General features: G+C 39.8%; 1 protein-coding gene and 1 long non-coding RNA gene across 2 annotated transcripts; one reads left to right on the top strand and one right to left on the bottom strand.

The window, feature by feature from the left end:
* The first annotated feature begins 2,270 nt into the window (after positions 1-2,270).
* LOC132864605 (uncharacterized) lies at positions 2,271-3,791 on the top strand. The gene is made up of 2 exons (XR_009650237.1): positions 2,271-2,451; positions 3,069-3,791. It is a non-coding gene; the product is annotated as an uncharacterized LOC132864605 (long non-coding RNA).
* Positions 3,792-11,032: 7,241 nt separating this feature from the next.
* Positions 11,033-14,234, bottom strand: proca1 (protein interacting with cyclin A1). Its single transcript, XM_060898021.1, has 4 exons — positions 13,864-14,234; positions 13,397-13,531; positions 12,892-13,026; positions 11,033-12,797 (listed from the first exon to the last, which is right to left on the bottom strand). Exons 3-4 carry the CDS (start codon positions 13,023-13,025, stop codon positions 11,336-11,338), a joined length of 1,596 nt encoding a protein of 531 aa, XP_060754004.1. The 5' UTR covers position 13,026; positions 13,397-13,531; positions 13,864-14,234; the 3' UTR covers positions 11,033-11,335.
* Positions 14,235-17,502: the final 3,268 nt, after the last annotated feature.

Raw genomic sequence — 17,502 nt, 5'->3', positions numbered from 1 at the left:
CTTTGTTTATTGATCAGGATGTCATAACAGGCAGAGATTTCATATATATTTCACACATATAAACTGTGTGTGTGTAGTTCTGTGTATTAACAATAACAACAAGAAGCTCAAGGCAGTCTGCACATAAACCATAACACTGTGTGTGTGTGCGCACGCATGTTCACTCCATGAAGTGACTATTCAGCTTTAACAGCAGCTGGCTCTCAATTTTGCACTGTGAAGCTGTGACCTTTTAGCCGTGAACAGGTGAAAACAATAATAAATTAAATATTAATTAATTAAATCTTTACAAAGTAACATAAAACAATGGGTAGAGGTTAAAAAGAAAAAGGCAGTCAAGCTAGCAAGCGGTCAAGCTAACAAGCTAATGCCCTTCCTTTTGTGAACAAGCACTTGTTGACATAAAACAAATCTCACAGAAAAAAAACACCTAAAGTCTTCACAAATCCCTCTAATCCACAACAAATACAGTAGCTTGAAAAAATGGAGATTTCACAAACGATATGTTACGCATTTTGTTATTTAGTAAGTTTTCACCAGTCTTCCATTCCCAGTTTTTGACCAGAGCCGTGTACAACCGTAACGCTATTGAGGAGCTGACATTAGGTGAGCAATCTTATTTTCATGAGCATTTTTTGGTTTCACATCAATAAAAAGTGATTGTTAGGAAGATTTTTTGTAGTTTTATTTCTTGGTTCTCTGGTATGTGTGTGTGTTTTTTATCTTGCCGTCTGAGGCCGCAGTGCGTCAATACATTTCCACAAAACAATGTATTTTACAGTTATTTATGATGTTACAACAGGGCTAATGTCTGCCTACGAAGACAGCCAAAAGCACATAGCATACTTACCACAATGTGTTTCCTCAAATTCGACGTTGAGTTTTTATAAGCTGAAACGTCCACTGGTTTGGGGAGACACATTGTGACACCGCATAACATTATTATTTTTTGTTGTTTGGAGAGTGAACATGGTTTGTATGTGTGGCCAGGGGTGTGCCTCTTCAGCTTGATGAGAAACACTGGCCACTGTCTCTGCCATTTTTCTTCTGCTTCCGTGCGCTTTTCCACCTGGACTGCTCTTGCCGCAGGAATTTTGTGTGCGGGCGCGCGTGGCGGCTTGGCTCTGTTTGATTGGCGAAACGGAGTTAAACCATAGCTGCTACCACTATGGCTCTGGCTGCTACATTTTGTAGGGGACAGAGCCTACTTAAATTACTGGGTTTACTAATAACTATGTGTAGCAACTGGGATATGTATGACCTTATCAGAGTGGCAGTTACATGGGATATGTGCGTGTGTATTGTGTCTATTTTCCCACCCCACAATTCAGAGTAGTAGGCCAGTTTAAATCAATAAACCAAATGAGTTTTAGAGCCCTGTGCTCCACAATTATTGAATGAAACTATGAAATGAAATAATGAAATGTAGAATAAGATTGCAATAAAATAAAAAGCAATAATTAAGTTGTCACAGATAAGCCTTCAATGGCAGTTCAACATTTAAACATTTCTTAACCTTATTAACTCCGTAGTACCTTATTTCACCAAATCCCCAACTCAAAAGTTGTATACTCGTATTCAAAAGCCTAGCTTATGTCCCGGGACCGTCCTAATAGTAAGCTACTACACTGACTAAATAAACTTAACCAATATCAGTGAACCTTATTGGCAATTACAAAATAAGCAATATGAACTTATTCGGTGTGTCTCTCAAAGACAAATAAACCTCAGCATATAAATGAAAGAAAACCTCCAAAACTACCGTACAAGATTATCATACACACATACAATTTCAGTCTTTAGTGTCACAGTGTTCGAGACTCCGAGTATTCGTAAACAGTTCCTCTGATAGAAATAAACGTTCTGTAGTTCCGTGTCAACTTAATAAATCCAGTCGAGCCAAAGTTCGCTTGTTAGGCAACTTCTTGAATTGTCAAGGGTTCCTTAAACCAGTGCTGTTTGGGTGAAGTCAGGTGGCAGGGAAATACTCACGGTGGAGGGGGAGAGAGAATGAGGAAACCAACTTTAAACCTTGTTTGAGACGAAGAAGCCAATGTTCCAATGCTCCAGAATTCGCACTTTGCAAAAGTCACTTGCTTATCAGCACAATAAAACTTTTACTGCTTCACAGTTTACCGGCTACCGATGCTCGCCGCCATGTTCAACCAACTCTGCATTGTTACATTCTGGCCCGCCTCCTCATTCTCCCTCCAGACGAGTTGTGCCCTCTGATTGGCGGAGGAGCGAGTCAATCACAGTCTCCCCCACAATTTGATCGGTGAGATGCGGTCATGTGACAGAGCCTCTGCTGGAAGTCTCGACAAAACATAAACAGACCACACATCGCACGGATCAATAAAAATAAAGTAGCGAGTAACGAACAGAATATAGCCCAATGTAACGGAGTAAAAGTACCGCTTCTTCTTCTTCACAAATATACTCAAGTAAAAGGTATGCTGCATTAAAACTACTCTTACAAGTATTCATCCAAAAAGTTACTCAAGTAAATGTAACGGAGTAAATGTAGCGCGTTACTACCCACCTCTGCTTGTGACATACGTAACGTTACGTGCGTCACAGGATTTGAGTTATGTAATACACTGAAAGTTGGAAGCTTTTGGCATCAGTTGTATTTAAACTTTGTTTATAACTGTTTTCTATCTTTAAATATTGAATATGAATAATCTGGCTGATTTCAGTGCCCTTCTATGAAAATTATTAAGTGATTTGTGTTACGTGTGTCACATGGACTCAATGCTTTTTTAATTTCTTTATTTTTTGGTACATGAGAGTCATCAAGACTGTAGAAGATTATTATTCTTTATGTTTACATTGTATTTATCAGAATAATAGGAAATAACTGAAGTTTTGTAAAATAAACTGATTTTTTTTATTGAAATGCATGTGTTGTTGGTTTTTAGATAATTTTTTCATGGTTGGAATAGTCAATTTCAGCAGCTGGTGACACAGCACAGCAGCACCACAGGCAATGCAAATGTGGTTTTTTTTCTGAATCTCAGAATATCAGAAATAACATAAAAAGTATTTTTTTGGGAATCGGCCGTCAGACATTCTGTCGCATGTCCCAGACCCGGTGAAATGTAACTGAATTGTCTTGGCCAGCCCTAAGGGTCCCATCTGCATCTCATCATTGCTGAGGAGTGTGCTCCCATCACCCAATCAAGCATCCAGCCAGAGCAGGTCATGATATATTTTTTACCATATTAACATGCCATTGTTGTGTGTTATGCCTGATGTAAAGACTCTCGTCTCTGCGAGCCTACCACACAGATTTAATACTTGTCATTTTTAGGGCATACCTAACAACCTGTGTTTTCTTTCTCCCCCCCCAATCTGTCCCTCTGAGTTACATGTTGATCCTGGGATTGAGTTGCTGGCCTCTTCTGCCCCTCAGACCTGCTTGATCCATCCTGGTGCCCTGTGTCTGGTCAGAGTTTTATCGCACCGCTCCTGTGAAGGACGGCCCCATGAGGACAGTTGAGGGCTATACCTGTTAAAACTGTTAATATTATAGTCAGGCTGTCTGTTGTTGTCCAAATGAGGATGGGTTCCCTTTTGAGTCTGGTTCCTCTCGAGGTTTCTTCCTCATGTCGTCTGAGGGAGTTTTTCCTTGCCACCGTCGCCACAGGCTTGCTCATTGGGGATAGATTAGGGATAAAATTAGCTCATGTTTTAAGTCGTTCAAATTCTGTAAAGCTGCTTTGCGACAATGTTTCTTGTTAAAAGCTCTATACAAATAAACTTGATTTGATTTTTTTGCCCCAAACAAATCACTTCATTTTTTGCAACTCAGGACCAATTTGTGTGGAATGGGCCATTAGCAACTGTTGATTGAAAATTTTCATGTTCCTATAGGTAATGAAACGAGGACTGGGTTTTGGAAGTTTGCGCTTTCTGATAGTAAATATAAAAAGAACAACAACAACTTTATTTATCACACGTACACTTGTGAAATTCCTCTCTGCATTTAACCCATATGAAGCAGTGAACACACACATGTGAGCAGTGAGCACACACACATACCCAGAGCAGTGTGCAGCCATGTTAACAGTGCCCAGAGAGCAGTTGGGGGTTAGGTGCCTCACTCAAGGACACCTTAACCTAAAGCCACCTCCATGTTAACCTAACCACATGCCTTTGAACTGTGGGGGAAACCGGAGCACCCTGAGGAAACCCACACAGACATGGGGAAAACATGCAACTCCACACAGAAAGGCCCCTGTCAGCCGCTGGGTTTGAACCCAGAACTTTCTTGCTGTGAGGTGACAGTGCTAACCACTGCACCACTGTGCTGCCCAAGAGCTTATCCCTTATCACTTATTCCCAAATGTAAACTACCACTATATGCAAATCTATTCTCTTGATTTGGGAGTATTAAATCCAACAAAGTAGATGATGTAGTGGTCACCCTAGTAGGTTGAGTTATGATATTAGTAAGGCAAAACTGTGCACATAAGTCAGAAAATCCAGAATGGGGCTATAGCTGATCAAAATTAAAGTTCCCCCAATAGCAACATTTCATGTCTCAATCTGTTAATTGATTCAATATAATGTGAAAGGTTTCTACTGGTCTTGTTTTATTGGGTGAATGATATATTGCAGAAATATTCAACCAAGTGTTATTACTTTCTTTAATTTCCAGGCAGATTGTTTCAGTGTTCTCTGGTTCAAATTTCTTTTTACTGATAACCATAAAATTGCTGGTATCTCTAACATACACCAATAGACCACCAGCTCCTTTTTTCCTATCCCTTTGGTAAATCTTGTAATTAGGATGGTGCAGTAGAAAATTATTTGTTTTATTTACTAAACTAAATTATAAATTATTTACTGCAGTAGAAAATTGCTTATTATAACTTTGTCTCTGCGAGGAAAAATATGTCAAATACGGTGGTACTTGAAAGTTTGTGAACCCTTTAGAATTTTCTATATTTCTGCATAAATATGACCTAAAACATCATCAGATTTTCACACAAGTCCTAAAAGTAGATAAAGAGAATCCAGTTAAACAAATGAGACAAAAATATTATACTTGGTCATTTATTTATTGAGGACAATGATCCAATATTACATATTTGTGAGTGGCAAAAGTATGTGAACCTCTAGGATTAGCAGTTAATTTGAAGGTGCAATTAGAGTCAGGTGTTTTCAATCAATGGGATGACAATCAGGTGTGAGTCGGCACCCTGTTTTATTTAAAGAACAGGGATGTATCAAAGTCTGAGCTTCACAACACATGTTTGTGGCACTGTATCATGGCACGAACAAAGGAAATTTCTGAGGACCTCAGAAAAAGCGTTATTGATGCTCATCAGGCTGGAAAAGGTTACAAAACCATCTCTAAAGAGTTTGGACTCCACCAATCCACAGTCAGACAGATTGTGTACAAATGGAGGAAATTCAAGACCATTGTTACCCTCCCCAGGAGTGGTCGACCAACAAAGATCACTCCAAGAGCAAGGCATGTAATAGTCGGCGAGGTTATAAAGGACCCCACGGTAACTTCTAAGCAACTGAAGGCCTCTCTCACATTGGCTAATGTTAATGTTCATGAGTCCACCATCAGGAGAACACTGAACAACAATGGTGTGCATGGCAGGGTTGCAAGGAGAAAGCCACTGCTCTCCAAAAATAACATTGCTGCTTGTCTGCAGTTTGCTAAAGATCATGTGGACAAGCCAGAAGGCTACTGGAAAAATGTTTTGTGGACGGATGAGACCAAAGTAGAACTTTTTGGTTTAAATGAGAAGTGTTATGTTTGGAGAAAGGAAAACACTACATTCCAGCATAAGAACCTTATCCCATCTGTGAAACATGGTGGTGGTAGTATCATAGTTTGGGCCTGTTTTGCTGCATCTGGGCCAGGACAGCTTGCCATCATTGATGGAACAATGAATTTTTAATTACACCAGCGAATTCTAAATGAAAATGTCAGGACATCTGTTAATGAACCGAATCTCAAGAGAATGTGGGTCATGCAGCAAGACAACGACCCTAAGCACACAAGTCATTCTACCAAAGAATGGTTAAAGAAGAATAAAGTTAATGTTTTGGAATGGCCAAGTCAAAGTCCTGACCTTAATCCAATCGAAATGTTGTGGAAAGACCTGAAGCGAGCAGTTCATGTGAGGAAACCCACCAACATCCCAGAGTTGAAGCTGTTCTGTACGGAGGAATGGGCTAAAATTCCTCCAAGCCAGTGTGCAGGACTGATCAACAGTTACCAGAAACGTTTAGTTGCAGTTATTGCTGCACAAGGGGGCCACACCAGATACTGAAAGCAAAGGTTCATATACTTTTGCCACTCACAGATATGTAATCTCATCTCATCTCATTATCTCTAGCCGCTTTATCCTTCTAAAGGGTCGCAGGCAAGCTGGAGCCTATCCCAGCTGACTATGGGCGAAAGGCGGGGTACACCCTGGACAAGTCGCCAGGTCATCACAGGGCTGACACATAGACACAGACAACCATTCACACTCACATTCACACCTACGGTCAATTTAGAGTCACCAGTTAACCTAACCTGCATGTCTTTGGACTGTGGGGGAAACCGGAGCACCCGGAGGAAACCCACACGGACACGGGGAGAACATGCAAACTCCGCACAGAAAGGCCCTCGCCGGCCCCGGGGCTCAAACCCAGGACCTTCTTGCTGTGAGGCGACAGCGCTAACCACTACACCACCGTGCTGCCCAGATATGTAATATTGGATCATTTTCCTCAATAAATAAATGACCAAGTATAATATTTTTCTCATTTGTTTAACTGGGTTCTCTTTATCTACTTTTAGGACTTGTGTGAAAATTTGATGATGTTTTAGGTCATATTTATCCAGAAATGTAGAAAATTCTAAAGGGTTCACAACCTGTCAAGCACCACTGTAGCTTGAAATTCAATAAGTTTTTTACCGCATCCAATTTACCTACAAGACTGCTCACATTAAGATGAGCGATCTTAAGATTATATTTGTAATAGGATAAAATAATGTCTTTGTACCAGTTAATCAAGTTATAGGAACTGCTTGTAGTCAACCCAGAAGACCAGGAAGAACTGAATACAGAAGAATTATCACGGTTGGAGAATGGCAAATAGTTAAATAGAAAAACTTGACATTCATCCAGCATCAAAACCATCGGAAGGGAGGTGTCATGGCATCGTTTCTTATTGTAGGCAGCTTTACCATTGATACATAATATGTGGAAGTTTTTACAGCAGGCTTTACATTGGTAAAAGTGCTGATTTTCACAAATAGTCTTACTGCAGAAATGACAGGCCAGTGAATGTCCTGGGTCCTGGGTTTGGTGGAATGTCTCCACATTGAAGCAATCTAAAACAGTTGAAGATAGCAACATGGCTGCTAATATAATTAATTCTTGAACCAAAGAATTGTCTCTTGAAGGGGGACAGAGCGCATTTTGGTGGAGAAAGGTTTCTCGATGAAACAACCAGTGTTGGGAGTAACGCGTTACAAAAGTAACGAATTACTGTAATGCATTGCTTTCTGCAGTAACGCGGTAATGAAAGGCATTACAGAAGAAAAAATTGGTAATATTTTACTCAGTACAAATGTCAGTAATGCACGTTACAATGCATTTTTAACCTGGAATGAAGTGGTGGGGTTTTTTTTCCCTCATACAAATTTGCCAAAATCACCGCGAGATCAGCAGAGGTGAAACGTCCGCGCAAAATGTTTCACTTCCTTTTCCTTTAGGCTAGTCAGACAGAAGAGAGAGATGAGTGAACCTGCAGCTGATCTAACGTCAGATAGCACATTCTCCAGATGGGCATACGCCCATTACTTTAAGTTTGTGAAAAATAAGGATGTGAAGAATACCGTAGTCAAATGCACTTTGTGTGCTAAACCTAAAGAACTGTCCACTTCCTGAAATAGCACCAGTAATTTAACTAAACATTTACAGAGGTGCCATAGTAAGATGAAGTTAGCAAGGAAGCAAGTGGAGGATGAGAGTGGCAATAAAATCACAAAGCAGCCAAAATTAACGTTCTCCCGCTCTGAGATGCTACTTCAGCCTCAAGAGGTTAGGAGACTTGTGGCGGAGTATGTCGTTGAAGATATGCTGACAGTTTGTTTACATTTTTGTCCTGTATAACTGAGTTTTTTTTCTGGTCGGAAGTCAGACTAAAGTGATTGAGCTGCCTTTCCTTCGAGGGCTAATAGGCCTAAGCACTTCAATATCATTAAAAGCACTTTGATTTTGTTATTTCTAATTCCGTTTTTCGAAATGTGACTGGGTAGCCTCATATAGCTAATAGTCATTGTCTAGCCGTGATTTAAAAGGCTTGTGTTTTGTTTTGTTTTTCAGGCCAGTTTTATTGTAGGCTACGATTTGCCATAACGTTCATTTTTGTTAAATTTCTGAAATAATGGAGTCATATCCCTTAGGGCTAATCTTTTTTTTTATGAAGCATAAACTATGCTTAATGCTGTAAACTTGAAAACAATAAAAGCATAGAAATGCTAATTTTGTATCCTGTCATATCTTTAGACATTACAATACAATACAGTTCAATTAATGTTAATATGAATAGGCCTGGGCGGCACGGTGGTGTAGTGGTTAGCGCTGTCGCCTCACAGCAAGAAGGTCCTGGGTTCGAGCCCTGGGGCCGGCGAGGGCCTTTCTGTGCGGAGTTTGCATGTTCTCCCCGTGTCCGCGTGGGTTTCCTCCGGGTGCTCCGGTTTCCCCCACAGTCCAAAGACATGCAGGTTAGGTTAACTGGTGACTCTAAATTGACCGTAGGTGTGAATGTGAGTGTGAATGGTTGTCTGTGTCTATGTGTCAGCCCTGTGATGACCTGGCGACTTGTCCAGGGTGTACCCCGCCTTTCGCCCATAGTCAGCTGGGATAGGCTCCAGCTTGCCTGCGACCCTGTAGAAGGATAAAGCGGCTAGAGATAATGAGATGAGATGAGATGAATAGGCCTAAAGTTACAGTATTTCTATCACAATTTGTCAGACTTTGACCTTTTGTCTGTTCTTGCGATGATTGTTCCTTGTATTGTGCCATGAGTCATCACTGTGGCTATTATATTCTACTGTTTTTAACCATAAGCCTAGCTCAGTCGGATACCACATCACCTTCCACTGGATGTGTGATGAGCTAATTGAGTGTCTTGAGCTACATTTAGATTGCCAAATCCATACTTCCAGTTATTTTGGTGAGAGTAACTTAAAAGTAATGCAATAGTAGTGTAACGCCTTACATTTTAAAAATAGTAATATTGTAATGTAACGAATTACTTTAAAATGACAGTAACAAGTAATAAATAATGCAAAATAGTTTTGAAGTAACTTGCCCAACACTGGAAACAACTAGGTGGTTATCTTGCTCCTGGATAGCGGCATTTAAAAGTACTGTTAGAATTCCTAAGTACCGTACAATAACAATTTATGAGAAGACAAGTCTTCTCCACAAGGTACAGGCCTTGTGGAGCTTGCTGCTGTTTGTGGTGCAGTGCTCACTGCTGCTCCACCCGGTGCACATGCGTGGCACGTTCAGCCTGAGCATAGCACTCACCAGTACCTTCCAGTTTTCTGAGTGGCTTCTGCTCTTCACATTCAATGTTTTTTCTTATGACAAAGGTGTTAGCTTTTATAAGGCTCTCAGAATTCTTCCAAATAAGTGTAATTTCCACATACACCTCAATCCTTAACAAATGAATCTCAAAATTTTGGTGCACAAAATAAATAGTTTGCCTCCTTCATCCCACAAAGTATGCAAATGGATGAAAATATACCACCTCATACAGCTCAGGATAGTTCATGAATCACTGATTTTTAAATCACATGAAACACTGCATGCACCTACTTCTTATTACGTACCAGTATTTGATTTTACATCAATAGTATTTGTTTCTGCTGTCTATGTGTGGAAAAATATGTACTGTTAATGTGTCAGAGAAGAGAGAGGAAAATGAAATACTCATTGTTTTACCCTGGCTGCATGCCAGATAGAACCATGAGGGTCAAAAGAGGCTACAAAATCTAATAAAGATCTTGCTTTGTATATTCCTAATCTGCCAGCATGTGAAACAGTATTTTTGCTTCTTGTCTGTCATTCTCTCATTGCATGTTTTTTTTTTCATTTGGATAATTTTATATTAGGTTGTCGTTCCCTTATACATATCATGTTTAGTCTGTGGTTTTGTGTTTCTGTCATTGAAGAAACTTACTATTAGAATATGAAAAATAACAAGATCCAGAACATGGTTAATGTACAGCTGGTACAGCAAGGTCTTTAGCTTTCCAACTAGTCCCACCTTTTTTCAACTGGGCCAATTATATTCTATATAATGGAATGCAGGTTTTTAGTATGAACCATTGTGATATGCCATTATGCTTTCTTTTCTTTTCTTTTTTTGGGGGAGCATCTGAATAAAGGTGCACATTGTTTCATAGCTCCCACTCTAAAAGTGAAAAGCACCAAAGGGCTTTGAGGGAGGAGTCTTGAGTGGGAATGGGTGTAGTTTTCACATCACACCATAATTTGAATAATCACATGACTATTCCCTACTTCTTACCTATCCATCTGTGCAAAGAAAAGTGCATTAAAATGGATTTAAAAGGATGCATAACATTCTTTTTTCTATTTTGGTTGATCTTTGGATGCCTTACAAATACAAAATCCCTAAATTTCTACATACAATGTTCCAATTTTTTTTCAGACAGCCAAGGTAGTTTATATTGTGTGTGTGTGTGTGTGTGTGTGTGTGTGTGTGTGTGTGTGTGTGTGTGTGTGTGTGTGTGTGTTCCTATACTCTGCATATAAATAGACATTTTTTGTGGAACATGTGAGGGTCAGCTGATGGGAGATTGGATTTGCTGTGCTGGTTATTCAGATATGCACTGAGTCCAAACATTCATTTTCAAAGAATGTAAAATTTTCCAATTTAATCCTTTTACTCTCCTGGCAAAGGTCTGAGAATACCAAACGTCAAACTCAGTGGATATTGTTACTCTATTATATAGACAACAAATAACCCGACAAAGTGTTTTTCAACTTACTTTATTTAGTGACAGTGTTGAATATAGGCAACGGTACTGTCTACCATCACTGAGTTTTACAAAACATTATACTTTATATCATATCTTTCTTATTGTACTAACAGCTCTGATCATCATGACACATGCCAACTACTAAAAAGCCATTCTACTCATTTGGTTTCAGGAAGTTACACCCAGATTTTTGTGCCTTTTCATTTTTTTCTACTCGTCATCCCTCTCTTTTGAAGAGAAGAATCTCTTGGATGTTCTGTTTTTGAGAGGTGGCATAGATGGAGTGAGAGCCTGTAGTCAAGAAGAGAAAAGCTCAGTGCTTGCCTCAATATCCTTTGTCTGAGTAGCTAAATCAGGGGAACTTGTTGAGATACTGTTAACCATGATCACTATGGCTTTTTGCCTTGCCTTGATAACATCCTCCATTATGGATGAATTGGACTTGGGTTGTCGAGCTCTCTTTCTGACTCCACTGCTCTTTAATGTTTTACGGCGAATTTCACCAGATACACCTGTTGTAAGTTTTTCTGCCATGTTCCTTGGTCCATTAGACTGCAGCCTCTGTGATGCACTCTGTGATTCAGGAAGTAGGCCAGCAGTCAGCTCTTGAGTTGTGTCAGTCAGGAGAACTGTTGGTTCTTCTGTTGTAAAGGCATCTGTGGGGGAGGAAGGGTTGTTCAGCTTCTGACTTTTCCTCCTCCCCCCTTTCTGCCTCAACCTCAGCTTTTTGATTCCAACAATGGGTGTATTCTGTGTGGTGGCATTAAATGCAGATCCCCTTTCACGCTGGGACTCAATGTTGTGTGGTGCCTCCTCCCCTGGTAGACTGGGAGTGTGTGTTGTCAGACCTGCTAAGCTGGTGCTTTCACTTTTACTCACTGCAGTGTTATCAGCCATCATACTGTGTAGGGCGTCTTTTACAGGGATGTAAGTTGGAATTGGATGTCTCTGCTTCTTTTTTGTCATTCTTTGTCTCAGTATAGCAGTTGTAGGTTTGCTGGTGATAGTTATTGGCACTGTGGAGATGAGTTGTACAAATTCCAAATCCTTGATTTGCTTTTGTGGTTCTAACATATTGGCCCCTTGCTTTGTATCTGGTGCAGTAGTGGTGCTGACTTGACTCTTGTCAGGTGTCCTCTGATGCTCATCCCTCATCATCTTATTGGGGTACTTATTGTCTCCCACAGAACTTAACGGGCTGTTCATGAAGTTGTGATTCTTGCTGACCCTGTCAAAATTCCCAGAGTCTTCCAAAAAATTGTTTTTGTTGATGACATCTTCTGCTCTATTGCCAGATGGAGCCCCAGTGACACTCCCATTGGCTTTTGGAACCCTGCCTGTGCTCTGCTTTCTCTTTTTTCCCTTCCCCTTTCCTCTTCTCTTCTTAGAATCTTTTTTATTTTTGCCTGCATTCTTCTTCCTCTTCTTGTCTGAGGCCTGTGTTTCACGTGTGTTTCTACCATCAGTAGATGAGCTTTGTGAAGTGGAAACTGTAGCAAGTACTTTGATGAAGTCCTCAGCTGCTGTGACAACATTGGTAAGTGAAGGCTCTTCTGGTGCAGGGTTTTTGGATCCTGAGGCACTTGACTGTGTTGTGGTTTCCAACCTCTGCATTTGTTCTCCCTTGCCTTCTTCTATCTCAGATAATTTTATCTTAGGAGGTACTACGGTCAACACATCAATAACTTCAATGCCCCCAAAATCATAAGGCATTGACTCTCTAATGACTGCAACAGGCACTTTGTCATATCTCTTACACCTTCATAATAAAAGAAATCAAGAATTACAAAATATATTTATTTGTGAAAATCCAATTAATGTTTGACGTGAAACCTACAGGAGGTTTTACTTACACTCCATACCAGTGCCGCTCAACACATTGCTCCTCAAGGGAGAATTCAAAACAGGGAACTTCAATCACATTAAAGAAAGCCTGGCCAACCACCCGCGATGAAGTATCATTAACCGCCCTCAGACAGTTCTTCATTCTGCACAATGACAAGATTTTTTTCTTGATTTGTCATATTTTCACAAGTACTGAACAGATGTGACTTAAACTTGGGTTTAGTAACAAATAAGGTTAAATTTAATTGTTCCAGATTGAGTATGGTATAGGCTGAGGATTATAAACTCTTAAATGTGAACATTATATCAATTTCATAGTTTATCCTTTGGTCCAATGAATCATATTTATTTCTAAATGGCTTGATGTTTTCACTGCTCCAAAACATCTGACTTGACTCATAAAAACATTGATAATTATCTAATTATATAACTCATGATTCATGAAAGATGAAAAACAAGAAACTTTGTAAAACAGCTTCTAGGACTAAATACGGTAAGCAGTGGACTACTTACATATTGTCACAGTCACAGTGTGAAATGGAATGCCACTTAAAGTTGGTGAAGCCATATTTTGAAGAAAATGCATGAATCACATGGGGACAGTGGTCATGTGTACGGCAGCATTTGTCCGTCTCACAGCAAACTCTCCTGGAGGAGAGACATGAACAAGTTAAATAAGGTTTATAAATAAATAAATAAATAAATAAATAAAAGTCAAATGGGGTCCAAAGATTTTTATGTGTGTATGTGCTACCAAGAAAATATTCCCTGAATTATTATTATTTTAATAGATGGACAAGTTTATTAGCTATAACTTGTCAAAAGTTGTTTGTATACACATTGTATCATCTTTGTATCAGATTATTTCGTCTCGCCTGTAAGTGCATTTGGACAAAGGTGTCTACCAAATTAGTTAACGTAAATGTGGGCAAAGTTTACAGAATACTTAAACAAATCATAATGATCATCATGATTCTCACCTAGTTGATCGTAGTTATCGGCGAGGTTTCCTGGCCCGCACCACAGAGTCCCGGGATAAGTGAAGCCCCGCTTGGATCTCCGCAAAGTGTGTATGTCGCTTGCAGCGTATTTTCCGTCTTCAGTCTCTTGTCTTACAGTCTTTGATCTCCCATTGTCGTCTTTCTGAGGGTTCAGCGCGATATGGCAAGCTGAAGTGTCCGCACACGAAGTCCTGTTGAGCACAAAGTATGAAACCTGGCTCTCTTTTTCCGCGTCTAAAACGGAAAGTTCGCCTTTAGCAAAGTCTCCGTCTAAGTAAGACAGGAATAGGAAAAAAACGGACCACATGACAGCTCTGCACTTTCAGCACCACGGCTTCTGAGACAGCACCAGACCGGCCGGTCTTCAGATGCTCCAGTGAGCGGGTTTTAATAGACTGCTGATCATGGGAGGGGTTTCACATTTAATTAACATCTTCCCGTCGTGAGGCGAACTCTTTCGCCGGTGCAGATCTGCAAATCTGTGCAAATCTGGGTAAAAGCGCCTCATGTAAAATTATTTACTATACCACTGCCCGATCTAATGCCTATCTGCAGATATATCATTTAAAACAAACAAACAAACATTGTCACCTATTATTGGGAGTTGTACAGAGACGCACGAGAAGCCTGTTCGTTTGCAAATCACCGTCATATTTTAATTATGTTGTTTAAGAAGGAATTAACGTGCATCGTATGTGGTTTCCCAGAGCTGAAGGAGTTCACACTCGGAGAATGAACTGAGACACAGTACTGTGACCGAAAGTTACCCCCCCCCCCCCCCATTGTCCATAAACTTGAGATTTACTCCAATGACGTGGCTAGGGGCGGGTCCTGTCACCGTCTCCACGGTAACAAGAGATGGGGTGATTCCTCGGGCCCAACGAGATTGAGCTTCACACGCCACAAAGCAACAGTGCAACAGTGACCCGCGACACACTTTTTTTCTTTTTCTTTTCTTTTTTCTTTTTTTAAACTTACTCCGGGGACGAAACACTGGCACATACCAGCAACAAGAGTAAACTATGGTTTAAGCGTCATGAAGTTCTACTTAAATATATCAGTATCTACTGACAAGTATTTATACCCCTTTGTCAGTGTAGGGTGCTTTCATTAAAACATATGTACAAACTCCATACCCCCCCCCCCCCCCACACACACACACACACACACTTTCACACTTTTTTTTTTAACTTTACTTTTCATGATTGTTTTTCTATCCCATCAAGTGGTGCTGCAAGATAAATGTACACGTATTTTTTTGGGAAAACAATCTTTTAAGCTGGTTTGCCACAATTTGAGTAGATTTCAGTCTCCATAACTATATTTGACACTATATGTGTATATTCAAGCAGTGAGTGACATAAATTTGATTCTTTTTTGTTGAAACGCGAAAAACACTGCCACACCCTCTTTCGGCTGTACTTAGAATAAGCCGATTTTGATCAGTGTTTTTATAACTTTGAACAATGGCTGAACCATCAAACAAATCTGTCAATGTGCATTTCAATCCCCTGAACCACCCTTTTAAAATTTAGGACTTCAATGCAGTGAAAAATGCAGTTGCACCTCAGAAAGGTCAACTGAAAAGATGAAGGTATATTTGCTCCTATGCAAATAGTCTGTGCACAGGATTCAAATTGTTATGTTGAGGATGTAGCAAGCAGTGTGCAACTGTAGAAGTTGTTTTTATGATCTAGTAGGTTATATTCTGGACTACAGATACTCCAGACCCATACTTTGATATAAATGGGAGCTTTAGAACCATGAGCTATAACATCTTTAATAACACGTTATTAAAGGTGATGTAGCCTACTTGATAAAGATTTTGTAAGTTATAGAGTCATTTTATGTGGCGATACAGTACATTGCAGCACTGCATACACATTCACACACCCCTAACCAACCACTTTAAGAAGAACATGAGCACAGGTTTTTTTTTTCCATCACTGTGAAATGAAAGAAGTTTAGAACTACCAAGGGCACTCTCATACCCCTTTTCAACCAACAGGGAACGTTTTCTGTTCTTGTTTGCACAGCCAGGGGTGTCAGAAGCATTTTTAATGTGGGGGGGAACACACTGGCAGGGGGTCTGGGGGTCCTCCCCCAGAAAATTTTTAATTAATTAGATGCCATTTCTTGCATTCTGGTGTATTTTTAACTGGTTGTTAAACACCTAATTTTACCTACAAAAGTCACTTAATTCAATGACTATTTTAGAGACTCAACAATAAGTCCTCATTCAACTAGTCCATATATTCATCAGCCTGTTTTTAAACCCAGTGCTCTGCCTAAGATAATGAGATGAATGTGACACAATTTATTACCAACAATGACTTTATGGGTGCATTTTATTTTTTATGTTGTGTTTCCCTTTTTATTTAGTTTTAGGTGTAACACAACATGCCACTGTGCCAAGCAATAGTGACACTCAACTGTATGTTTAAAAATAAGAATATTCATAATTTTACACAATGAACAGGCATGACATGGCATCATGCAAACTTCATAACACAAAATCACACTGTGTCAAGCAACGGTGACACACAAAAAACAACTTCACACAATGAACAGGTGCAATTTTGTTAACTACCAACAGTGACTTTAGTGGGTGCATTTTACTTTATTCCAATTTAGTGATACTGTGTCAAGCAACGACACATAAAAGATAACTTCACACAATGAACAAGTGCAGTTTTGTCAACCTACATGCAATGGTGGTACTACAGTAACATTTACAGATTAGTATAACAAATAGACATAACTCCTTCTTACATTGGCGCCACTACAATTTCTACCACTTCATAACTTTTATCCCCCTTTCCTTCACAATCCACCTGGAATAACATCCATCTCTCCCCATTGCTTTCCTTTCTACTATTCCTTCCCCATACACTGATTTCCCATGTTACTTTCCAGAAAACTGGCAAAGACCAGACAAAACAAGTTCTTCAAATCACAACAGGGAATCAATAAATATTATCAGAGCAGACTTGACCTCATTCTTTGCATTACAATAAGGTAGGCCTACTGGGTTTGAATTAAATGATAGCTAACATTAAGCTAGCTGATACATCTCCTAACATTGACTACCCAGCTAACTGCACTAACATTTCCATTGGGACAAAAAAAACCTGTCCTGTGGGGAAATTTTGACTGACTTTCCGCTTCTTTGTAAAGAATTTCCTTATGTCCATTGTGTCTGGGGAGGGAGCAAATATTGCAAACAATTCATCATCAACCAAGAATACCCCATTAGGGCTAAGCTTATTTCATTGTTTGGTTGAACATTAATTTAACGTGGCCTAGGTTTAATTTTGAGGGCATATAACAAAAGAATAAGGTTTTAGCAAAAGCTAGACATTGTGAGGTGGCAATGGGGCTGACATTACCTCCTCCACTTTCAAGCAGCCTGCACCTTGCACCAAAATTTCTCTGCTTGCACTGAGACTCACTTCACTTGCGTGCAGTGCGTTGTTGTAGGTAATGCCCGGAAAACCCGGAGTGGATTTTCAGTGGTATGTGTATTCTCTTATCAATCAAGTGGAATGGATTCTTTCACGAAGCAATAGAAATGGCGCTGGGTGAACTAATATTTTATGTTAAATGTGGGGGGGCCCT

This window comes from Neoarius graeffei, chromosome 17 (genome assembly GCF_027579695.1).
Source record: "Neoarius graeffei isolate fNeoGra1 chromosome 17, fNeoGra1.pri, whole genome shotgun sequence".
Taxonomy (NCBI): Eukaryota; Metazoa; Chordata; class Actinopteri; order Siluriformes; family Ariidae; genus Neoarius; species Neoarius graeffei.
Note: the sequence above shows the minus strand (reverse complement) of the source record. Positions and strands in the feature narration are given on the sequence as shown.

Bases quoted from the DNA above. Each gene is read 5' to 3' on its own strand.
- proca1 (XM_060898021.1), bottom strand. From the start codon at position 13,025: ATGAAGAACTGTCTGAGGGCGGTTAATGATACTTCATCGCGGGTGGTT. The intron at 12,798-12,891 runs GTAAGTAAAACC...TTTATTATGAAG, and splicing joins GAGCGGCACTGGTATGGAGT to GTGTAAGAGATATGACAAAG.